This window comes from Lontra canadensis, unplaced genomic scaffold (assembly GCF_010015895.1).
Source record: "Lontra canadensis isolate GAN:19392208 unplaced genomic scaffold, GSC_riverotter_1.0 scaffold98, whole genome shotgun sequence".
NCBI classification, from domain to species: domain Eukaryota; kingdom Metazoa; phylum Chordata; class Mammalia; order Carnivora; family Mustelidae; genus Lontra; species Lontra canadensis.
The window spans coordinates 2,677,507-2,703,723 of NW_022631092.1; the positions used below are offsets into that span (position 1 = coordinate 2,677,507).

General features: G+C 42.2%; 1 protein-coding gene across 9 annotated transcripts in view; it reads right to left on the minus strand.

Annotated features, from left to right (window-relative positions):
- Nucleotides 1–459: 459 nt before the first annotated feature.
- The window catches only part of UNC79 (unc-79 homolog, NALCN channel complex subunit), a 238,462-nt gene continuing 212,704 nt past the window's right edge, over nucleotides 460–26,217 (minus strand). For all 9 annotated transcript variants that reach the window (XM_032837360.1, XM_032837355.1, XM_032837353.1 and 6 more), the window contains 8 exons: nucleotides 26,010–26,087; nucleotides 20,255–20,344; nucleotides 18,103–18,278; nucleotides 17,026–17,212; nucleotides 15,137–15,334; nucleotides 12,990–13,067; nucleotides 2,544–2,585; nucleotides 460–809 (listed from right to left, as the gene is read on the minus strand). In XM_032837360.1, coding sequence (XP_032693251.1) covers nucleotides 609–809; nucleotides 2,544–2,585; nucleotides 12,990–13,067; nucleotides 15,137–15,334; nucleotides 17,026–17,212; nucleotides 18,103–18,278; nucleotides 20,255–20,344; nucleotides 26,010–26,087 — 1,050 coding nt within the window. In that variant the 3' untranslated portion in view covers nucleotides 460–608. The remainder of the gene's footprint in view (nucleotides 810–2,543; nucleotides 2,586–12,989; nucleotides 13,068–15,136; nucleotides 15,335–17,025; nucleotides 17,213–18,102; nucleotides 18,279–20,254; nucleotides 20,345–26,009; nucleotides 26,088–26,217) is intronic.

Here is a 26,217-nt window from a genome sequence, read left to right on the forward strand (position 1 = left end):
TATTATAAAACAAAGAAAAAACAATTGGCACAGTTTAACCACCTAATTTCTAAGTGCACTTTGTAATGGTCCTTGCAACCTGCCACTTTTCCCAGGATAATGACAAAAAAGCTTCAGTCAAGTGTCACTGGCTTATGGTGACGGGTTTTTTTTTTTTTTTATTGCATTGCCAAGAGTGGATTTTAAGAAAAAACACTACAAAGGTTTCAAAAACCCTATTTATTCTCTATCATCAAAAATAGCAACGGGGGACTTATACAACTTTTCTGTGAGTACCCACCAGTCTGTTGTTTTTTTTTTTTTTTTTTAAAAAAAATAGAAGTTAGTTAAAGAAAAATGATTTGGTTTCTTAAAAAATAATGTAAGGAAACACTTAATCAGATATAGCCCAAGGAGTCATCAGAAAGATGTGTAGCAAGAAAGCTTCATTTTTTTGGCCCTCTCCGGCCTTTGCACGTCTTTTTTTTTTTTTTTTTTTTTTACTAAACTAGAAAGAGAATGTACAGTACCGATATGTTCCCCAACCTGCTTGGATCAAATTGTTTTGTTTTTTTTGAAACCCATTATTGCTAAACCAGAGTGTTGACACTGAGAGCCGAGGAGTCCGCTCATAGAGGATAAAACTGAGAGGCCGCGTCCGAAGACTGGATCTCCACCTGGGCCATTTTGAACTGGGTACACTGGAGCCACTTGCGGAGGGCCACGAGGCCCGCGCTGCTCGGGGCCGAGCCGGGCAGTGTCCTTAGGCTGTGGTGGTTCACGTTGTTCTGAATGGCCTGGAGGCGAAGCTGCAGTCCTGCCGATAAGTGCTGTTGAGGAAGGGCAAGACAGCGGGTTTAGTTTCTCTCCCTCGACGGTCCGGGCTCCACCCAACGGAGCACCAGCCTGGGCTTCTCCTGCAGGCAGAGCCCTCCCGTGAGGCTCCAGGGCCGTCGGGCCTCAACACAGAGGCCAGCTCTCACATCTGGCGGCGGACAGGGCGGGGGACACGGGCCAGGGCCAGGGACTCTAAAGTCACTCTGGCCCAGATCCATCCACTTAATGCCATTCCCATCCCGACCCACTCGCTGCAAGGGGGACGTAAAGCTGACAAGCTGGGTGGGGGCAGACACACACACACACACACACACACACGCGCGCGTGCCATCCCCCAGGAGCCAGTCACCACGCAGGCTCTGCCGCCAGCTCTCAGATCCGAGCTCCTCTGTGGACAATGCTGGGAACAAGGTTTTTCCATCTGTTTGGCTTTTCTCCTGGGCAAACTGGGGACAGTAACACCTCATGGGGTTTTCCTTTAAGGGTGAGTTAATGGAGGGTTTAGAACAGAAGTGGGCACATAATAGTTCTTCCTTGCATTTTAATCATGATTATGGTCTCTCTGTTCTCATAGTACTGCCTGAGAAGAGGCCAGGTTGTAAGCTCTGTTGGCCTCGGGTTTCGATTTCCTGAAGGTTCCTGAAGGCGGAGTGGGGGGGACAAGGGGCAATCTGGAACGAGCCACCGTTTTCACAGGTTTTCAGCAGTGCAGGCACCCCCACCTGTGGCCCCAAATGGCACCAACACCATGATCCCTGACTCAGAGCTTGAAAGTCCGTGTTGATGGCTACACTTCTGTCTTGGTGTCTGCGGACCTTGAGGTCAGCCTCCTTCTATCCACTGACATCCCTCCCTGATGCTGAGAAGAAAACCAGCAAGAAGGTTTGCATCTCTGCCCCCTGCTTGCCCTGTGCTCCCAGTGCCGTAGACAGAGCCCAGTTCTGGGTGGAGCAGGGGGCTAGCTCCGCCATCATCCTGTCAGGCCCCGGGGACCCCGACTAGTCATGGAGGACGTCCGGCCCAACAATGACGATGCGTCACTCAAGGTGGGGCCTAGCGATGGGAAAGACACTTGGACAGGGTCTTTCCTTCCTGGCTGTGGGGCCCCCAGCTAAGTGACTCTTATAACTGATTCCAAGTTTCCTCATAGGTAGAACAAGAGGGGCAGGTCCCTTCCCTTCTGGCTCAGTTCTGTCATTCATTCAATGTTAGCATTTCTTAATAGAATCCTTCCTGTCACAAAAAATCCATTTTATTTTTCTTTAAAGTTTATTTAATTTATTTGACCTCCAGCATGGGGCTTGAACTCACGACCCTGAGATGAAGTCGCATAGTCTATCGACCGAGCCAGCTGGGGGCCCCACGGAAAGTCTATTTCAGTGACCAGGAGAGAGCACTGAACATGCCTGGGCTCAGATGCACGGGGGTGTCCTCGGAAGGTGGGACAGGCCTGCATTCTAGTCAGGAAGCGAGCCTCGCTCAGACTCGGGTCCCCCCTCCACGCACACCCTCATCCACAGTGGATAGTACGACCGTGGCTCCCGCTGTCCCCTCGGCCTGCATGCCCGTTCCCTGGCCCACAGAGCCCGTGCCGTGCCAGCCCCCTGAGGCCGGGAGCAGGGTGAATTCACCTTTCTCCACAGCAAGTGGAGCGTCAGGGAGCCCTGTTCACGGCCTGACCTTGTCTGCAGGGAACTGAACTTCTGGTCCACCCAGGGATGACTTACCTTGATATTTGACTGAATCATTGGCAACCACATAGGTATCAGCTGTGTGGAGAAACACAGAAGCCGTGTTATTCGAATTCTCCATCCCTGCCCCCAGCAGCTTCGGCTACCGCTCGGGAACGCTGGGCACACAGAAACCCTGTAACATCACCAAAGGGATGGGCCCCTGCTGCGGAGTTATCCATTATCGGAAAAACATCTTTCTGAGGCCAGACCCTGCTGAGCCAGTGGCACTGGGAGGTTAATGAGTGCCCCTGAGAGTGCCCGGAACACATGCTCTAGAGTAAATGACTGATTGTCTCTTGAAAGCTACCACACACGGGAAATGAAATGTGTATTTATTTAATTAAATCCTCACTTTCTTGAAACAGCATTTCCTCCACGAGGATCTCTAAACTTGAGTCCCCCAAGTAGGACGGTGACTCTATTTGCCAGGAGTTGTTAAGGAAATCTCCCTGGGAGGTGGCTGAAAACCTTCAGCGGTATAAAAAAGCATGCCCCGAGGTCACCTGGCTCTGATCTGGAAGGTGGGGGACAGCAAGAGGGACTTGGACCAGAGGTGTGGACGCAGGCAGGCAAGCAGAGGGTCCCCACTCCCGCAGGGAGCAAGGATCTCAAACTGCAGGCCTGTGGGGGCCTTGCCCTCCTCCGGCCCCTCTGGTCCACCCGACCCCCTTTGCTGTGTCCTTCCTTGGAGCTCACAGGATGTCCAGCCCAAGGGCCTCCAGCAGTGGCTCTCCTCTCCCTGCTCTGGTCTCTCAGCCATGGTTCAGCCCTCTGGACTGTAAGGTCACGTAAATCCGGAAGTCTGGGACAGAATAGTGTTTCCCAGAGGGTGCTCCACAGCTCTCTGATTGGTGGGTTTAAATGGGGCAGGGGGTGTGCTGGTTCTGGTATGTTTGGAAAGGCTAGACACGGCACTGCTCCGATCTCTAACACCCGAATATGCGTCTCTCCACTCTGCGTTCTTTCCAACCCTCTACTCCTGTTCAGTAGAGGAGTACAGTGGCCATGCACTCAACTGTGCCCTCCCCAGACAGATGCTGTAGTCCCTACCCACACTGCCTCAGAATGTGACCTTATTTGGAAGAGGGATCGATGCAGATGTAATGAGTTAAGATGAGGTCATTCTACGGCAGGGTGGGCCCCTCATCCAATATGACTGATGCTCTTAGGGAAAGGGGAAAATCTGGACACAGGCCCACCCACCGGCAGAGCCCCATGCAAAGATGAAGGCAGAGGTCTACAAGCCAGAGAATGCCAAAGATTGCCCACCAATCCCCAAAGTGAGTTTGGGGGAGGATGGAACAGGTTCTCCCTCAGAGCCCTCAAAAGGAACAACTCTGCTGACCCCTTAAGCTCGGACTTCTGGCTTCCAGAACTGTGGGGTAAGAAGTTTCTGTGTTTCAGCTGCCTAGGCCGTGGGACCGTCCCAGCAGCCCTAGCCACAAATACAAGGGCACACTCCAGGAAGCGAGGTCCACAGGTGGCGGAGTGCAGAGGGAGGTGGAGGTGGGAGGGATTCAGTTGATGCTGAAGCCTGAGGTTCTCAGGAGGGGGGTCACGAGAAACAAGTTTAGCAAAGCGGAGGGGAGGCCCTTCACCACCCACCCATGATGACCTGGGATTGTTTCCAAATCTACTATAACTTCTGAAGAGAGGAGCCCCATTCACGGCGAGCGGAACTGGGCTCCAGAAAGATCATCATGGTAGCAATTTGCAGACTAGGGTGAGGAAGGGTGTGGAGAGTGGAGGCTAGGGGCCGGGGGGTGGACATGCTGCCTCGATGGTCCAGGTAAGACCAGGGTGGCTTTGGAGAGGAAGAAGGGTGATGCCTGCAGACACAATCTGAGAGACCCCCGGTCTGCTATTTGGAGCGAGGAAAAGAGCAGAAGCTGAGGTTTCCATCCTGGGCAAACTGGAGGAGCTGTGCCATGAGGAAAAGGAAAGAACCAGCAGGAGGCCTGCTGGGATGGGGGACAATGTACCAATAACCTCTCTGTTCACTAGTCACGGCCACTGGCTGCCACATTCATTTAGCTCACCAACACACACACATACATGCACACGTGCGTGCGCACGCGCGCGCGCACACACACACACACACACACACACAACTTGGTGAAGTGAGAAACTACATTTCTCTCTATGCTTTTCCTCCCAAGACTCAATCTGGCTATTGTTTTGCTTTGAGCATTCTGTCGAGATGTACAGTTTGCTCGTTTCACTGGCGCTGATGCTCACTCATAAACACAGTGCTCATCTTGGAGCCATGCAATACTCTGTCTCTAGCACGAATGTTGCGCTTGGAACAGCGTACAGTGTAATTGGACTAAAACTCAAAATATCAGAAAATACAAAATTTTTTAAGTCAGAAAGCGACATTTTCTCCCTGCTTCCTCCAACCACCAACCCTTATAACAAACTGGGATTACAAAGGTCAGTGGCAGATAAAGCTATGCTCTCTGGCCATTAGCAGGACTGGCTCATGTAAACATTCTGATTGGGAAAAAATAAACTAGTCTGACCACTTCCTCTCCAATGTCTATAAAGAAAAAAAAAAACCAAAACAAAGAAAAACAACTCTAAGGGTCCTAGTGTCTACAAACTTTTGTTGAGTTTTGACCTATTTAATAAGGAGCAGGGTCATATGCTTCTGGGTATTTAGGAAAGACCCAAACTAAGCTCCTGTTAAGATCCTGAGGGACCAAGCAGGGTAGGAGCCAGAAAGCACTGAGTACACTGACCCTGGGTGAACACCTTTCCCAGAGCTATTCCTGGGGCTCAAGGCCTATATGAGGCAATCAAGGGGAATAGTGAGGTTGGTTTTTGAAGTATCTTTGCTATTAGCCCATTTATGAAACATGTGACCATATCATTCTAATATATATCTGCAAAGGACCTTCAGGTTTGTCATTTGTGAATCTCATGACTAAAGCCTTCAAGTTAAATCTCATTATTGATAGCATTATATAATCTAACAGTCATCCTATTTCAGGAATGCTAATTTGACTTACTGAGTAACATTCATTTTCATTCCCTTTTGCTAGTGGCTCCTACAAAGCTGTCAGTAAGAATTAGATGTTATTTATTCTGGGTTCTGTAATGTGATAATAAAGTTGGCTGGGTTTTTTTTCCTCTCCAGAAATGATATCCAGAAAACTGAAGGACATTAAAAAAAAAAATAGGTTGTTTTTCACCAAAATAAAAGTGATACTTTTCCTCTTATATTGCTTTATGCTACAGGATAAAGATTTTCTGCTCAGGTAAATTGCATTCATTTCACTCCATGCTTGTTCCAGTTCTCAAAACTAAAATTAGGTGTGAAACTTTCTTCTTTAGCAAAGATGGAGTAACAAAGACCAGATTTACCCTCCTGCCTGGAACAATTAAAATTTCAGATAGAGTATATGAAACAGTGGTTTTTAGACCCTGGGCATCAGGGCAGTTCCGCGATCCCCAAGGGAGAGGAAACAAGGTAAGCCCTACAATTATCCTAGCTTACTGCCTAGAAAGCTTGCAGGACCTGGACAGAGCCTGATTGTCTTTCTGAGTTAAAGAGATGGATCGGGGAGCCCAGGGAGGCCGAGGTGTGTAGTTTGTCAGACAGAGTACTGGAGAGGAGGGAGCTGCACAGAAAGAGAGAAAGACAGCAAGAGAGAACTCTGAAGATCTGTAAAAGGTTCCCCTTGAGTCATCAGCTACACACTGACCAGTACACACATGTGAGAAAACTACCCAAGGCTGAAGAAAAAAGCAACCCAAAAAGATTAGAATGGTGACCACACAGTGCCAGCAACAGTTGGTATTCCCACAAACTAGTGAAAGTGGGCAATTATTTTTTAATTTGAATTCTTTCTTTTTAAAAAGATTTTATTTATTTGTTTGACAGAGAGAGAGACACAGTGAGAAAGGGAACACAAGCAGGGGGATTGGGAGAGAGAGAAGCAGGTTTCCTGTCTAGCAGTGAGCCTGATGTGGGGCTTGATCCCAGGACCCCGGGACCATGACCTGAGCCAAAGGCAGACGCCCAATGACTGAGCCACCCAGGTGCCCCTACTTTAAATTCTTTAACTAACAGAGTATCAAGTACAATACTCAGAAGGCTATTACTTAGTGGTGAAGAAACATTAGCTCTAGATGAAATGCAGCTCTGATCACCTGACAAGGCTTAAAAGCAAATATCAAAAGGAAAAAACTACCTAAACAATTTAACAATATCACAGAACACAGCTCAAAAAATATTTTTTAGAGATACGAAAATATCCAGCACCCAAGAAAGTCAAATTCAAAATGTCAAAAATGTAATAAAAAATTACCAGGCATGCAGAGAAGCAGGAAAAGATGACCTATAATGAGAATAAAAATCAATCAATTGGAGGGACGCCTGGGTGGCTCAGTTGGTTAAGCATCCAACTCTTGATTTCGGCTCACGTCATGATCTCAGGGTTGTGAGATCAAGCCCCACATTGGGCTCTGCACTGGGCATGGAGTCTATTTAAGATTGTCTCTCTGCTTCTTCTTCTGCCAGCCCAACCCCCCAAAATAAATAAAAAGAAAAGAAAAAATGAAAAAGAAAAAAAACAATCAATTGGAAAAGACCTCAAAATGATACATATAACAGAATTAGTAGAGAAGGGCATTAGAACAGTTATTGTAACTATATTCAATACGGTCAAGAAGGTAAAGGAAATACTTAGTATGTCGAGTAGAGGCATAGAAGGAAATATTTAAAGAAACAATAGTTGATATTTTCCAAATATAAAGAAAACTATAAATCCATAGATCCAGGAAGCCCCACAAACCCAAGCATAAGAAACATGAAGAAAACTATACTCAGGTGTTTCATCATCAAATTACTTAACAATAATGGTTTAAAGAAAATCTTAAAGAAGCCAAAAAAAAAAAAAAGAAAAGAAAGAAAGAAAAAAGAAAGAAAAGAAAAAAGGACATATTACATAAAGAAGAAAAAAATTAGAATAATAGAGATTTCTTGTTGAAAACAATGAAAGCAAGAAGACAGTAAAGGAGCAACATCTTTGAAGCACTGAAAAAAAAAAAATCCAACCTTAGAATCTAGAATTCAATACCCAGTGAAAATACCTTCCAAAAACAAAGGAAAAGTACATACTTTCTCATGTAAAAGAGCAAAGGAATCAACCACCAGCAGACCTGTGTAAGAAATGGTAAAGGAGGGTGCCTGGGTGGCTCAGCTGGTTAAGGGACTGCCTTCAGCTCACGTCATGATCCCAGAGTCCTGGGATCGAGTCCCTCATTGGGCTCCCTGCTTAGTGGGGAGTCTCCTCCCTCTGACCTTTTCCCCTTTCATACTCTCTCTCACACTCTCTCTCAAATAAATAAATAAAATCTTTTTAAGAAAATAGTAAAGGAAGTCATTTGAGCAGAAGAAAGATAAAAGTTTAGATCTATAAAAGGAGGGAAAAAGACTGAAAATGGCAAGTATAAATGTGGCAATAATAGCAAATATAAATAAATACTGAAAAAAATGTTAAGTCTCTAAGAGATAATTGACTGCTTAAAGCAAAAACAATAAGAGCATGTGGTTTGGTTTATAACATATGTGGAAGTAAAATGGATGACAGTAAGAGCACAAAGCCGAGGATGGAAATCCACCTATATACACAAAGTGGTATATTACTGGAAGGTAGACAGTGATAAGTTAAAAATGTATACCATGAACTCCAAATCAGCCACACAAAAAAAAAACTAAAACATACAGCTAATAAGATAACTAAAGAACACATGTCTACTTCTAAATAACTCATGGGAAAAGAAGAAACCAAAAGGGAAATTAGTAAATATTTTGAATTGAATGGAAATGAGAGTATCTGGAAGAATGCAGCTAAAGGAAGAAATTTAGAGCACTAAACATTGATGATAGTACAGAAGTTTCTTTAAATAACAACCTTAGCTTCCTTTTCCTTAGAAGAGGAAATTATAGCCAAAATTTAATTGTTAACATCTCAATCCAACAGAAAGTAAATGAAAAAAAAAAAAAGAACAGGAGACAAAGAACAGATGGAAAATATAGAAAACAAATTGCAAGATGATAGTGTTAGACCCAACAATGGCACAAAACACATTAAATGCAGATGGTTTAAAGACCCCCCCCCCAATTAAAAGGAAGGGATTGTCAGACTGGATTTAAAAGAAATGCAACATCTAGCTACGCGCTGTCTGCAAGAAATATACTGTAAACATAAAGTCACAAATAAGTTAAAAGTAAAAGGATAGAAAAAGATATACCATCCTAACACTAGTCAAAGAAAAACTACACTGCCTTTATTAATATCAAAGTACTGTTTGCAGCAGAGATGATTACTGAGGATAAAGACAGCCCCTGAAGAATTCATTTAATCAGGAAGACCTAATAATCTTAAACATTTATGCATCTAATAACAGGGATTCATAATACATGAAGCAAAAACTGGTAAACCTGAAAAGATGAATAAACAAATCCATAAGAGATTTTCAGATACCCCTTTCAACAGAGATATTTCAATACCTCTTTCTCAGTAATTAATAGAATAAGCAGATAGAAGGAACAATATCGAAGACTTGGACAACACTACCAATAACCTTGAACCAAGCAGCATAGGACACTATACCCAACAACAGCAGAAGACACATTCTTTCCAGGGCACAAAGGGCATTTACCAACACAGCCTATAAAATCAGTCTCAATAAATTAAAATGACTGAAATTATATACAATATGTTCTCGGACCACAAACAGGAACTAAAAACCCATTAACTAGAAAATCCCCAAATATTTGGAAACTAAATAATATGTTTCTAAGTAACCAAAAATGAGTCAAGCAAAGAAAGTGAAAAGGAATTTAGAAAGTATTTTGAACTGAATGTAAATGAGAATACAACATATCACATTGTGGGATGCCACTAAACCAGTGCTTAGAGGGAAACTTATAATCGATGAGAGTGAATTAAAGCTAAAGTAATCAGAAGGGAGAATATAATAAATAGAAGTCAATGAAACAAAACACAGAAAATCAGTGAAAACAATTCAAAAGCTGGTTGTTGTTGTTTTTCAATCAAAAACTCACTAGAATTCATATGTCTCTATACAGACTGACTGGGAGAAAAAAAAAGTCACAAATCACCAATGTCAGGAATTAAAGAGGTGGCATAACTACTGATCCTACAGCTCTTTAAAGTATATTATGAACAACTTCATGCCAATAAAATTGACTGCTTTGATGAAATGGACAAATTCTTTGAAAGACCTACACTACCCCAAAGATCACTCAAGAATAAGCAGAAAACCTAAACAGCCTTATATCTATTAAAGAAATTGAATCTTTAATTTAAAACCCTTCTGCAAAGAAAATTTTAAGCCCAATTCTATCAAATATTCAAGGGAAAAATAACACCAAATCTATACAAAACTTTTTCACAGAACAGAAAAGGAGGAATACTTCCGAAATCACTCTATGAGGCCATCATTACCGTGATACCAAAACCTAGAATATTTATTGCTAGAAAAGAAAAACTACAGTCCAACATCCCTTATGAACATCAATGTAAAAAATTATTTTAAAATGTTAGCAAACAGAATTCAGCAAGATATAAAAAGGATAGATAATACATATCACACCCAAGTATGGTTTGTCCCAGGAATACAAGATTGGTTTAATATACAAAAATCAATCCATAAAATTTACCGTTAACAGCCAAGAAAGAATAGTCAAATAACCGTCTCCATAAATGTAAGAAAAGTATTTGAAAAGTCCTACATTTATTCCTGACAAAAATTCATAGCTGACCAGGAATTGAAGGGAACCTTGTTCAGTTTCACAAAGAATGCCTATGAAAAACTGATAGCTAATATTTAATGAGGAAAGATGGATGCGTTCTTCCTCAGATCAGGAACAAGGCAAGGTTTCCCACTCTAATGACTTCTATTCAACTTGTACTAGAGGATCTAGCCAAAAGCAATGTGACAAGATAAAGAAATAAAAGGTATAAAGACTGGAAAGGAAGAAAGAGAATTGCCTTTACTTGTACATGACACAATTGTCTATACAGAGAAGCTGATGAAATCTGCAAAAAAGGTACTAGCACTAATAAATGAGTTTAACAGCTAGCAGGGTAAAAGATCAATATAAAATTAGTTGTATTTCTAAATACTAGCAATGAACAATCAGCAATTTAGATTTAAAAATTACTACTTATAATACCCTAAAACTATTACATACATAGGGATGAATTTTTGGACAAAAATATGCTAGTTCTGTATATGGAAAACTACAAAATATTGCTGGAAAAAAGTTAACAAAAGCATTTAAAAAATAGGTACACTGTATTCATAGATCAGAAGGCTCAATATTGTTAAGAGCTCAGTTCTCCTTGGATTAGGCAAAGATCTTTTAAAATACAACATCAAAGCATGATCCATAAAAGAAACATTTGATAAATGGTATTTCATCAAAATTAAGACCGTCTACACTTCACAAGACACTGCTAAGATAATGAAAAGACAACTACAGAGAAGATCTTTGCAAATCCCATCTCTGATAAGGGATGTATGTTTTAAAATTCAATTATAAGAAAAAAATCCATCCCAATTAAAAAAAGTTGGCAAATAATTTTGACACATCACCACGCAGATACGTGGATAGCAAGTAAGCACATCAAAAGATGTTTAATGTCACCTGTCAACAGGGACATGCAATTTAAATCCATGGTGAGATCCCAGGACACAATCTGTAGGGTGACTAAAATGGAAGACTGACTACACAAAGTGTTGACAAAGGTGTGTTGCAACTGAAATGCTCACACACTGCTGCTGTGAACGCAACAGGGCACAATCACTTAGGAAAACAGGTTGTCAATTTCTTGAAAAGTTATACACACATCATATGGCCTGGCCAGTCTGCTTCTCGGCGTCCAACATACATGAAAGCATACAACTACACAAACATTTGTACGTCAATATTCATAGCAGCTTTATTTGTGATAGCCCCAAACTGAAGAGAGCCCAGATGTCCATTAACCGATGAATGGATACACAAAATGTGATACAGCCACACCATGGAAAGCTACACAGAGAGAAAAAGAAATGATCTGCTGATACATGCAACCAAATGGATTAACTGTAATAGATTCTGAATGAGAGAAGGCAGCAAGGGGGAAGCTTAAGTATTCTATAAGTCCACTTATATAAAATTCTAGAAAATGCAAACTAGCTAATAGTGACAGAAAAGAGACCAATAGTTGTCTGCAGATGGGGAGGTAGGATACATGAATGGTGGCAAAGACAGACTAAAAAGGATATGGGAAAACTTTAGTGGGGGGAGTGATATGTTCATTACCTTGATTATGGTGATGTTTTCATGGGTGTAATACATGTGAAGACTTACCAAATTGTACATTTTAAATATGTATAGCTTACTGCATCAAAATTATACTTTTAATAAATTTATAAAAAATAAAGTCATGTATGGTCATCCGAGTGTCAGTCATAGAGTTTCTCTCATGGTGTTGACTTTTGCTGTGAACTAGCAAGCTCTATCTAGCCCATTTGAACCAGGTGCTTTGCAGTGTTCTGATGACAGCCAAGTTTTCCCTGAAAATGGGTTGCTTTTCTTCAGCATTATGGGAGTTAACTTGACAAGTGAACTTTATCCAAGAATAGGGTCAACCAAGGCACGAAACAGCAAGTTATAAGGTCCCAGACTGATGCGCTCTGTGTGGTGGAGGTTGGTGATGGTGGCAGAGAGAACAGAAAATATACACACAGGTAAACAGCAAGTGGAACAGGTAGAGGAGGGGGGAGAATCAGTGAGGAAAAGAGATGGAAGGACAGGAAGGAAAGGAAGAAGAGGGGAAGTAAAAAAGATAGAAAAGATAGAGAAACCAAGTTCTTCTTTAGTCTAACTTTTTTTTTTTTTTTTTTTTTTTTTACCACGTATGCCTCTGATGTCCTTGGGCAGGTGACAAATACTTAAATTACTTTCATACCCTAAACAGTGATTTATTATGGTAATATTAGAAACAAAATTAATTTACCTTAGAGAAAAACACTAGCTATCAAGTTCAACAACGAAAGACTATTTTCCTTGGTTTTCTGGATATCCTGTAAGGTGAGGCACCCCCAACCAATTTATATAAGGTCATTTTCAGATCAATGTTGTCCAGTACTATTTTCATGACTTGTTTTAACATGCATTCATGGTCTAGCATCTCTAACCCAGCTAGAGTCAGTCACAGTGGTAAAGAGTGAGCAAAAATATCATGATAACCATTCGGGGAAGGGCGGTTACATGAGCCTAAAACCTCCAGCCCCTGACTCTGAAAGTCAAAATCAAATCAGTTTTATTTTCCTCTTCAAAGGCACATTCCAAGTAAATCCACATTTGTTTTTAGGAGCAAGAAATGGTCTATAAAAATCTTAAGATTTTCCTACCTTGACAAAAATTGTTGAATTGCATTCTTGCAATGCCTCCATCAAACTGATCACATGGAGACATACCATTTCTACCATCTGAAACAACAAAGATGAAAATCAATTCCACTCCCAGTGATCCACACACCTTGAAACCTAGTCTATAGCCACAGGCAACCCATGTCCTGCGTCCATGAGGCTTTTGGGCACAATGACCAAAGGGGACCCCAAGGGATGGTGTTTATTCACCCCTTGAACCTCAACTAAAAACCAACTTAAAAAGCTCCAGAGGTTTTATAATTATCATGCCCTCCTTACCTGACTCAGGGCTGCCAGTGGGATTTGGGGATTGATCTCACTCATCTCTACTGCATGTGATTCATACCAGGGGATACATGCCTTCTCCTCCTCTCCTTCCAACTACAGAACTTGGCCCTGGGTCCTTTTCTCCATCTTGACCCTTTCTCCCCAGTTTCTTCACCTGAAGTGACTGTTCAACTTATTACACACTTGTCTGTGCGGCTTTGTTTGCTACAGAACAAGGTGGCCACGTTGACGATAGTTCGAAAATATAATGCAGAGGACGGCCCTCCTCAGAAATTCGTGAGGCTGGATTTTGAACGATCCCGGGGCGGGGGCGGGGGTGTTTACCAGGCTGGCCCATAGAGTTTAACAAATTTTTCAGGATAAAATTAATTCAAACTCAGTAGCATTTTTGGTACAAAATTCATTTGTAACAGATTTAATTCTAACATTTGTATATCAAAGAGATTTGGAGAGGAGGTAAAATGACAGCAGAAGGACACCAAATCTCTACTTAAGGTCCCATTTCATTGTCTGTAAAGTAACAGAGCAGAATGCTTGATCTCTAAGTTCTCCTTAGACAGTCTCAGACTCCATGACCCGAGAAATGTTTATCTCAGAACTGTCTATGTACCCTAAAATTGTCACATAAATTTCCTTTAAACTGAACTAAAATACCTCTCTCCATACAAATTGCTTTATAACATCTGCTTCTCTAAAGACAAGGAAGTGCTTCACTGAAGGAGATGTATAATCCCCTTTCCAATTAGAGCCGAGAGAAAATGTTTCTCAGACTAGTATCAATCAATCAAAAGTCATTTCCGGAATGCCTTTTGTGGACAGTGCATTGTTGGGTTTCTGGGCACACTGGAATCATCATTATGACGTTCTTCAGATCCCGTGCCCCTCACAGATGAGAATTCGCCTGATAAAGCCCCCATAACCAAGATACTAACTGCCATTAAGAATTCTCCAAAGTGACAAACCGAACCAAAGGACTTCCTGGTCCCTTCCTCCCACCCACCCTCCAATCTTAACTTCATAGGACAAATCCAAGCTTGTTCAATGAACTGGGCTCATGCCAACAATACCCCCAGATATTTCCCAGTGAGGTTCTGAGCAGCCCCTCTCTTGGCGAGCCATCGGAGTTAAAACTGAGCTGGATTTGAAGATTGGGGGCACTGAGGTCCTCCTAGAGTGACTCAAAACAGGGAGGCTCTTTCCAGGTTTTGAGCCCTGGGTAGAATGAATGTGTGTGGCTGGTCTGCTTTTAAATACCACAGAAGGATGACCCAGTGGGTGAGGGTTTTTCCAAATTGCCTGAGAATCCAAAAATCATAGCGATCTCCTTCTGACTTTATAGCATGAAGCAGCCCTTCAAGGTAGATGTTTCACAGAAATTTTCTTTGGCACTCAGCAGAGCGAACAAAAGTTGTTTTTACTAGATTTACTCCTTGCTTTGTGTTTCCATCAAAATTATCATGCAAACAGAAAATCCCTCTTATCGGGACGCCTGGGTGGCTCAGCTGGCTGAGCGACTGCCTTCGGCTCAGGTCATGATCCCAGCATCCTGGAATCGAGTCCCACATCGGGCTCCTTGCTCGGCAGGGAGCCTGCTTCTCCCTCTGCCTCTGCCTTCCTCTCTGCCTGTGCTCGCTCACTCTCTCTCCCTCTGTCCCTGACAAATAAATAAATAAAATCTTAAAAAAAATTTAAAAAGAAAAGAAAATCCCTCTTATCACCTAGAAATCCACCCATCCATTGATCTAATATTACAACTGAGATCCTTAAAGAACATGGCATATGAGGACTGGGAGCAGGTCATGCCTTTTCACCCGAGAGGGGAAACTTATTCGTGGACTCACCACTTTGTTATGGGCCATCAGCTGGAGGATGCTGGGTGTCACCCTGCTCCAAAACTCTAGCGCAGTCAGTATTGCCGTGAAGCTGAATTCATTCTGACTTTGGACGTTTGTCGCTACGGCGCTTTGCTCACAATACACAGTCCAGAGCTGAGCAAAGATAAATGCGTGGAAGAGGGAGCACATGTGCAGCACGGAGGTCTGGAAAGGAGGAGACGGAGCCGTTACCTCTCTGTGGGCTGTGGTGCTCCCCGGGGCCCGCCCTGCATAGCCTCAGTCTCCTGTGGAGCACAGCCGAGGCACGGCGACCACCAGTGATTCAAGCCTGAAGGAGTGATCTCAAAACTTGTGATCCACCACCTTAAGACAATCTGTTTGGGGACGCCTGGGTGGCTCAGTCAGTGAAGCACCTGCCTTTGGCTCAGGTCACAATCCCGGGGTCCTGGGATCGAGCCTGGCGTCAGGCTCCCTGCTCCAAGGGAGCTTCCTTCTGCCTCTCCCTCTGCCTGCCACTCCCTCACCTGTGCTTCCACCCTCTCTGTCCAATAAATACAGTCTTTAAAAAGAAGAAAAAAAAAAGAGACACTCTGCTTTTTGCAGGGTCAGTGGGAGTGCACAGAAAAGAATGGAGCATCTTTTCAAAGAGAAGGCACCTCGGTTTGCAGAACACGTGGACCCATCGCCTTGCCTATCAATGACCCCGACATTCTCCTCTCTAAACTAGACTGGGAAGAAGAACCATTCCACCACCTTCAACGATTTCCTCACCTGTAACATGGGTGTAACAGGACTCTCCTTCCTCCAAGAGCTGTAGTAGGAGAAATGAGGCCGTGCCTCTGATCCCACTGGCCAGTACTTACCTATGACATGACCACTAGTAGGAGAAACGGCAGCTTCAAGGACAGTATTGCTACCAGCGGTAAGCACTGACCGCGTGAGTGCCTACAATGTCCCAGACGCCAGGCTAAAGACTTTATCAAAGATCACTTCCTTAATTCTCAAACCATCCCCTCATCTATTTCACCCATGAAACACGAGCTCCGAGAGGCTAAGTCACTTTTTTGAGGTCACAAATTACAAAGTACTGACGTTAGGAAATCAAACACAGATCTGGCTCAAAATACTAGGAACGGACTGCCTGATTCTTTCTGTAAACATCACGGGCCGTTTGGACGGTGCTGCATTTTATCCCACCATCGGCTTGCCCTGGCCGACATCCTAGCGGCTCCCAAACCTACTGTGACTTCCCAGAACTTGCCTAAGCTTGCGAAGGGCCCTTGGGTTCTCTTAGTTGGTTAGTACCAATGGGTATGGTTGGCTGACACTGGCTTACGACGGATGCCTGCCTCGGGCTCACTTTATTCCCTTAAGCATATCATCTGTCTCTACAATTTACCAAGTTCCCCTGTGTAGGTGATTCCGGCGTGCACTTTAGTGAGTTCCCAACTGGCCTTCTTCTTTTCATTCTGTATCTTTATAATCTACCTCTAGAGACAGAGGTTGAAAAGATACTGCATGAAAAATGAGAGCATGACTTTGCCTCCAAATCATATTCAGTTCCAAAAACTTGATCATAGGATTTTTATTATGTAGCTCGTCTCTTATTTATCTTCATTACTTTGAGACAGAAACGCCTAGGAAGCTAACTCTTGCTTGCCTCCATAATTTATCTTCATAAAAGGAAACCGAAAGACAATTTAAGGAGGAAGCAAAGATAGTGCGGGAATTTAAACCATTCTAAATAAGGCATTAGCAGAAAGCTGCTTTCCTAACATCCACAGGAGGGCCAGTGATAAGATGCATTCTCTTCTCAGAAGAAACATAATTGGCTGATAAGGGTTTCCATTAGCCCTTTGGCTGCCTATGGTCTTAAGTTTGCAGAAATCACTTACCTTTGATTGCTCTGGAAACCCAATCAGGATAACAATGAGATGGTCTGCGATATGAGAGCCTGCGTCGAGAGGTATGGGCAGGCACGGAGAGGAGGCATTTGGACACACTGCGTTGTGAGTGAGGGAGCCCAGGAGCAGCCAGGACAGCAGACGGATGCGGGAGACACACTCGATGAATTCTTTCGGCCTAGCAGGTAGACGGAAGTGTTAAAGGCGATTTTATGGCTTCTGTTTTGTTGGGCCCTCACCAACTGCTTATTGATGGAGGGCATTACAAGTGTGGTTTTATAGGCAATTACATACAATAAAACACCAGGGGGTCAGAGGGCCAACAAAACGATGGGTCTGTTTTTCTGGTTTCCGGCTCTGATCCCGGACCTTAAATGCCTGAGGAAAGAGCAGCATCTGGGGAGACGGGATTAAAAACCATTCTTCCGCCAACTTGGTTGCCTTTCCAACTCACTTCTTCTTCTGAACTCTTTCTTCTCATTGGAAGGTTGGACATCCCCACTAGAGGGGAAGGCATCGAGGTGAACACCTAATGCACAGCCATCCGTCTCTCCTGCCCTCCTGTCATTTCCTCCCACTGCCCTCCTGCCCTCCTACTCTCCTCACCCCGAAGGCCAGCCTTTCCTCCAGCCAGGAAGCTGACTGTGCAAAAGGACAGCCTCAGACCAGCCCACGCACCCCTCCCCCTTCTGTGCCTCCTTGCTCTCCATCCCCTCTCCGCTATGGATTTTGTTCTAGCGGCAATCCAACACGCTCCTTGAAGGCAGGAGCTATGGAAGTGGTCCATTAATACCTATGCGTTTATGTAACTAGTCGGAATTACAAGGTGAAACCGCACCTCTACACTCCAAATTTTCACCATCCATCAGGATATGGCTGAGGTTCTCGTTTGAGGGCAAGTTCCTTTTACTGGCAACATACCAGGCAGTGCTCGTCTTAAAAAATGCTGCCAGGTCAGCAAGTTTGAAGAGGAGGCTCGGTTTCCATCTTCCCAGCCAATCAACTCCCACTCCCATAAATCTTGGATGCGTCCATTAGCCCTCGCGGCTGAACTGATAAGGGCCTTACCCTTGCTGCATGGCAGAAGGGGGATGATAGAGCCAAGGCAGATAGCGAATCACAGCTTTGTTATCTCTGTGGTTGCCCCGTGAGATTTCCATGGCTGCAATCTGAGCCAGCCCAACTTTGAGATGTCCACCAAAGGTATCTTCATGCAGAGGCTGAGAACATGTCTTCATGTGGCTCTGCAAAAGCAAATGGTATTTCATGACTTTGGCAGAGCACCTGGGAATCTTCCAGACCACTTGCTTAAAAGACCGGGTTGTCATTCCCTCACCCTCTGAGCCACTGCTCCCAAGCATACAACCCATTTAAACTTCCTCAGTGGCTTCCCATTTTCTTAGGAACAATGGGGGGTGGGGAATTCCTTAGCATGGACCAAAATGCCTGGGATGATCTAGCTTATCCCTGTCTTATCCCTTCATCCCAGCTACATTGGCTCCCTCCCATTCCTGGCCTTTGCTCATGCTGGTCTCTCTACCCAAAACACTGTTCCTGCCTCTCTTCACCCAATTAACTGCTGTTCGTCATTCAGATTTTAGCTCAAGTGTCACTTCCTCCAGGAAGGCTTCCTTGACTTCCCTGGCTAGGTCATATCATCCTATGAGAAGTTTCTATACCACTATTTTATCCTCCTGCATAGCAGTTGTGAAAGTCACACTTTTCCTTTATCTTATATGAAATTTTCATTAAAATTGGCCCCCATATCAGACTATAAATTAAACGAGCATAGTTACTGTGTCTTTTTGCTCACAGTCGCATCCCTACATGCCTAGACAATGCCAGGCCCATGACAGGTGCTCCATACGTATTTGTTGAGTTAATGTAGAAAAAGTCTTTTTCTCAGTGTGGCTTAGTGGAAAGACTATTGAACTGGAAATTGAGATGTGGGTCCCAGGCCCAGTTCTGCCCTAATTAGTCAGATGGCCTTAGTCAAGCTCCTTGGGCTTTCTGATCTGCCTCCTAATCTATGTCAAATCAGAGGGTTGAATTATATCTCTAGTCCCCAGCCTTTTGATCATCATGGATCCCTCTCAGTGTTTTTCTCTGTATTTTGGAAGTGGCTATACAACTAGCTAACATGTTTAGGTTATGTTTCCTAATGTTTCCTCTTCTTTATACTTGATATCAAAGTCATCTGAGTGTGTACAACCAGACTCAACAGTCAGTTACTGGTGTGAGGTCCAGCTAGGAGAGCCTGCTTAGGAATGCCTGGGTTCAGATACCACAAGAAGTCAGCAGTTTAAATTCTGGTTCTAATTTCCACCTAGCGTTTGCAAATCCATCTCTATCCCAAGAAAACTTTGGATCATCTGAGCCGAGTCTGGAAATGCAGTTGGGCAAAGGAGGAACCGCGTTTGTAGCTGATGACTTTCTGGAGCGACTAGAGACTGTTGACCATACAGGAATCATCTATGGCCAGCTTGCAATCTGGCTGCTCCTGGGCCGTGTTTGGATCCCCTTCTGCCCTCTGTCCCAGGCCTTCCCTGAATCTCTGAGACTATCAGTCTTTTAGCTCTAGTCGACTCATGGCGGGGAAGTTGACTTGTATCTGCCTGCAAAGGAATCACTCAAGAAGAACCTTGACAACTTTGCTGGGATTGTGTCCATATGCAAATCAGATTTTGTTCTATCCCGTCTTTAATTATTTCCTTGAAGAGGAGAGCTTTGATGCAGATAACCATGAAAGGCTTCTGTTTGCATAATGTGTTACAGTTCACAAAAGTTTCTTCCCACGCACAATGCCACGTCAGACCTCGTAACCATCGGCAAAGGTAGATGTTAGGCTTGTCTTGCAAAGGAGGGAACGGAGGCTCAAGGGAGTTAAGTGACACTACATGGTGTAGTGAAAGGAGAATGACCAGGAGCCACTAGAGCCTTGGGTCAGCCCTAACTCCACCGCTTAGCAACAGTGCCACCTGGAGCAAATTACTGTACCACCCCGGGCCTCAGTCTCTACATCTGTAAAATGGGGACTACGCTTTAACCAGGGGCATCGTGAGTACCGAATCAGTGGCAAAATGAAAGCTGGGCACATCACTCCTGCCAGCAAAACAGACTTTCTATTCTCTCTTTCCTCTGCACAGGCTGAAAACCCATGCTTCAGACCCCCAGGAGGCTGCGTTTATTAGGGCCTTGGCTGCCAGTGGAAGCCTCTTACCTTGAGTTTGGTGAGCGTGTGCATGTCGGCCATGAAGTCCAGCACCTCGCTGATGTACTGTCGCACACACTCCATTGCAGCCGTCCCGCACTGAAAAACAAGGACAGCGCTGGGGGCGCCCTGCGAGTCACAGCCGTCACTGTGGCCCTGACTGCAGTCACTCTCTTGTTCTGACTTCACGCTGCTTGCTAATGAGCTGTTTCAGTTTCTGGAGCTCTGACTCACTCCATTACTCTCCAGAGTCTGTGACTGTCTGCCCACAGCTTGGACAAAAAAATGATATGAGTTTGGTGGTAAAATGCTAAGAAATGGGGACAGCGCAGGGGAGACAGGGGTTAACCTGCTTTTTCTCCACTGGGGCGATCGAACTAGGTTTTGTGTGCTTGTTTTTAAACTGGCCTGGATACACAGATTGATCCTATGTAAAAGCCCTTAGGATCAGAGTCTTTATGACATGAATTAGCCCTGAAACTACACTACCCCTTACCACTCTGGGGAGGCTCAGATACGTGCCACCTAATTGTAACACCAGAAGCTCGGACCTTTCCCCATCAAAAAACGAAAAGGATAGAAACAAACATCATGTGTGCTCCAAGAGTCCAAAATTCTTATATTCGAGTCACTTGTGATTTAACGCCTTATGCACGGTAGGCGTGCTATGAAATAGATGATAATGTATGCTTGCCGTGTTCTTGCTAGGGATAAAGAGAGAGGGAGAGAAGGGAAAGGATCCTCTTCCCCCCCACACCAACAGCCTGTTTGGGAAGTTTTCAAGGAAAAGAAAGCATACTTGTGTTCCCCATTATTAAATGGCAAAAACCTGCCCAGGGCAATGCAGTGAATTTAGGATTATAAGCAAAGAAAAGGCAAATGAACAGACAAGCTGCTCCACCAAATCTCTATGAGCGAGCCCACACATCGGGCTGGGCATAATGGGGATCAAAAGCAGACCGTCTTTGAAGCCATCTGAATACTACGCTAAGGCCTTTCTTGGCTTTCTTTTGGAAAATCTGGAACATTAGAGACTTAACTAGCTCCCCCAGTGGTGCTCATTTTCCCATATGCATGTAAATTTGCACAGCCCTGAACTATATCACCTTCTATCTCTTCTAGAATGTTACGCCTGTCAGTTCCTCTGACACGGTAACAAACAGTAAAATAAGGTCATTGGCAGTGCTGTCAGAGTGTTTTCCAAGCATTTCATACGTTCTAAGGTTTTCTTCTTTTAATTTAAATCAAGGGAAGGAATTATAAAAGGTTATTGTGTTCCTGCTTTTGGAATATTAATCCTTCAGAGCAAGAAAGGATTTCCCCCCGATTTATTCCATTTTCTCTGACCTTTCACATGTCATGCAAATAGGAGTATATACTCTGTTCTTTAATTTCGTGAAAGGGATTTGTTTCTTTCATAGGCAATATTTTATACCATTTCAACGAGGCAAATGTCAAAGAAAATAATTACAAGGAGCATTATTCAATATTTGTCTTCTCACTTTGAATTTCAAAAAATGAGAGTGAAGAATTTACTAATATCCAGCTACTTTTGCTCTAGGGACAGCACCTACATCTAACAAAAGCCTTAAAATACAGGATCATCTTAGCCATCTACACTTATAAAACAAAGCATATCATTTCCAATACCTCCACACACCATTTTTTTAAATTACTTTGCAAAACATAAGCATAACCTTAGGTTTGCTGTTTTTTTTTTTTTAAAGCGAAAAACATAAAGAGTCAAGTTCTACTTGTTTCTGAAGGCCCTCGTTTATTTAAATAGGGAAACTGATGATAAGGAGTTGAAAAAGCAGTCTAGACTCAAAAACATGAAAGAAAGGGGATTGTACCCAATTTTTCTTTGAAACTCGTATCTCATTTCCAAGTCCTCGTTCTTAGATTATAAAAGTAACACATGTTCAATGTGAAAAACTTGGAAAACACTCATTAACAAAAAAGAGAAGAATCACACAGCCCTAATTCTTGTTCTCCACTTGTGAGGCCATCACTGTTGGTATTTCCTTCCAATGTTTTTTCGAACACATTCAACATATACACACATATATATAATTTTTATAAGACTGAGATCACTTTTTCTAGCTTGTTTTAAAATTAAATCCATCATAAGCATTTTCCAATTAATTATTCTTTGAAAATGTGATTTGGTATCCACACAATCATCTGTTTTGTAGAGGCACCTTATGTTATTTAAACAATACACTAATATTAGTCAACACACACACACACACACACACACACACACACAAAACACTCTGATTAAAAAATGGGCAGAAGATATGAATAGACATTTTCCAAAGAAGACACCCAGACAGCCAACAGACACATGAAAAGATGCTCAACATCACTCTTCATCAGGGAAACGCAAATCAAAACCACAATGAGATATAACCTTACACCTGTCAGAATGGCTAAAATAAAAAAAAAATAAAAATGAAACAAAAAAAAAAGAGAAAGAAATAACAAGTGTTGGTGAGGATGTGGAGAAAAAGGAATCCTTGTACAATGTTGGTGGGAATGTAAACTGATACAGCTACTGTGAAACAGTATGGAGGCTCCTCAAAAAATTAAATATAGAAACATTGGCTATTTACCCAAAGAAAACAAAAACACTAACTCTAAGAGATACATGCACCCCTATGTTTACAGCAGCATTATTTATAGTAGCCAACATGTGAAAGCAATTTAAACATTCACCAATGGATCGGAAAGGATAAGGAAGATGTGATGTGTATATGTATTTACAATGGAATATTACTCAGCCATGAAAAGGAAGAGATTGTGCCATTTGAGACAACACGGACAGACCTAGAGGTAATATGGTAAGTGAAATACAGCAGACTGAGAAAGACAAATACCATATGATTCCATTCATAAGTGGAATCTAAAAAAACCAGGGAGTAAACAAACAAACAAAAAGCAGAATCAGACCTATAAACACAGAGAACGACACAGATGTATAGCCTGAGGCGGGGGGTAGGAGTGGGCAAAATGAGTGAAGAGGAGTCAAGATGTAGCTTTCCAATAATGAAATGTGGAAGTAACAGAAATGAAAGGCACAGCCTAGGGCGTATAGTCAGTGATACTGTAATAGCCTTGTGTGGGGACAGACAGTAACTACACTAGCTGTGAGCACAGTGTAACATATAAACTTGGGAAATCATCACGTTCTCCACCAGAAACTGACGTAACATCTTGTGTCAACAATACTCAAGGTAAAGTTTTAAAAAACCGATATGTTCATGTTAGATCTTACTTTTGTTTCCATATTTTTACTATTTTAAAGGTTATTTTAATAAATATATTCCTTATGTGCATATTCAATTATTTTCTCCAACCCAGTACTAGAAGTAAATTGTCAAACTGTTCTTCAACAAGGTTGTACCATTTTTCACTACCACCAGCAGCTTTTAAGCATACTTGTTTCACCTCATCAATAAGTTTAATCAATAAGACCTGCTGATTTGTTAGCTGATTTCAATTTTTATGCTTTTAAATGTTTTGAGACTCTGTATTAATTTATAATTCACCAATTGTTAATGAGGGTAAAAAGGCATATTTTGAAAGGCTTATTGGGCCCTGGAAAAAGTTCTATGTATGGATCCTAGAACTCTTCTTGCTTTTCTGTTGTTATTGGAATGTCTTTCTTTTACTTGTTGCTTTCAACAAAGTTTTTATTTATTAGGGATATTATTTTTTTAAGCTATCATGTAGGTAGTAAATACTGAGTTTTAAAGAATTAAACAATAAGGAAACTAGTGAGTAGGCAGCAGAAACTGGCTCAGTCCTCACAGAACTGCTTCTTTTCTTCCCTCGTGTGCAACTAGACCAAATTTCCCAAGATCCCTTGCATCAGGAGTGGCCATAAGACAGTTCTAGCCGAGGGAGGGTGAGTAGAAGAAATATACATCATTCAAACCTGGCCCATGAAAACCTTCCATGTACCATACTCTCTTCTCTTTCTCAACCCCCACCCCTTCTCTGCACAGCACAGAAGGAACCTGATCTCCTAACTTTCATGAGAAAGTCCTCCTCCTCCTACTAATTAGAACACCCATGTAAGCTTGATATGAGCAAACGATCAATGTTCTGTGTGTTAGGTGGCTGAGAATTCATCTCATGGCATCTTCCATCACCCTAACTACTCTTAAGAACTCCTTTAAAAAACAATAGTTTAGTAATTCTACTCTCAAAAATCTACTGTAAAGAAGTAATCTCAAATATGGACAAAGATTTAAGCACAAAGATGTTTCTCACATAGTCGTTACCATTACAGAATAATGAAAATATCCAAAAATAATTAATGTTTGTTTATATGTACAATAGGTAATATTTACTTAACACTATTGAAGGTCTGGCCTCAGGCTAATATGCTTTCCATGCATTATCTCACTCAATCCCCAAACTAGATATTGGGCCCTATTATATCCCATTCTATAGATAAGCAAATCAAAGTACCATAGGTTAATTAGCTTTCCTGATCACACAGCCAGTGAATGGCAGACCTCAGATTCTGGTGTGCATCCAACCCACATGCACTTAAGCACTCTTCTATGGTGCGTTCACATGAGGTCATGACTACAGCCACCAAACTCTGGGGCTAATGCTCAGGACTTTCAAAGCCAAAGCCACATCTAGATCATAATTTCACTAGGTTTAAAAATATGCTTAGGAAAAGTGAAAGAAAATACTTTAATCTGTTGGCTATAAAACTATCTCTGGGCTGAGTGATTGTTACTTTTCCTCTGTCATAAAATTTCTCTGTATCAAAAAAAAAAAGTTAAATAACCAGAATTTTAAAAATTATGTTTAGCATTGTGGGAAAAACTGGTATACTTATACATGTAAATTAATTAAATCCTTTTAGAAAACAATATGAGACAGCATACCATTAAGACATTCCTACTCTCAGGAATTTATGCCAAGGATATAATTCAAAATAAACATGAGGATGGCCTTTGTAGGAATATATATATATATATATATATATATATATATATGCAATTAAAGTGGAAAATAAATACATTTCCAACAATATGGAAATAAGCAAATTAGCATATTGAATAGATCGAAATATGAAAGAAATTTTCTAAAACAACAGTGTTCTAATTGTGAGGCAGAGGGATTACAGGTGATCTTTTTTCTTTAAAATTTTCTCTACTGAAAATTTAAATAATTTTCTTCAATGAACAATATCACAAAAGTTTCACGGTTTTGTTGCAGTCAACTCGCTCTCAGCGTTATTGTGGTTTCTCATCTTCAGCCCCGTCAGTGAGACTCTTAAGGCCCTTTTACCAAATAGTTCACTAGTTGATAATAATGCAAATTTTTTTTTAATTTTCAGAGGAAAAATTACAAAAGAAAAAGAAACCAAAGTATCACAACGTTTATTTCTTTCCAGCAGTAGTTCAACTGAATTGGTTCACAGGAGCTAGTCTAAGAAAACAGATTCTGAGAAAAATTGAACTGTAATCAAATGCATTTTGTACGTCTGGTAATTTCTTTCCTCCCTTGCATTGGCTGCTTCAGTTTTACTCATGTCTCCTGGAATTAAAAGTTTCCAGGGGCTGGGATTAATTTAAATTTTCACTAGGCTCTTTTAAAAAAATGCTAATATGTTCTTCATTTTATAGTGTTTATTCCAGCAAGAGTGAACCAGGACACAGGTCCAAAAATACCTCTTTACTAAATGGGGACGTGAGACGAGATAAAAATGCAGACAATGAATTCAGTCAGGACTTACTCCAGGTACAGAGGCGATCATTTGCTTGCTCAGGATTGTTGACTCAGCTAGTTTGGTCCCAGCATCCGCACAAATAAACTAATAAGAAATTGAAAGCATAATTACTTTTAAGAGCATTCGGACAGTAGTCTGTTATTTATGGTTTTATTAACTCGGCTTAAATTCATTAGTGTTTACTCTCATGACAATCTGCTCTGGATATATGGGG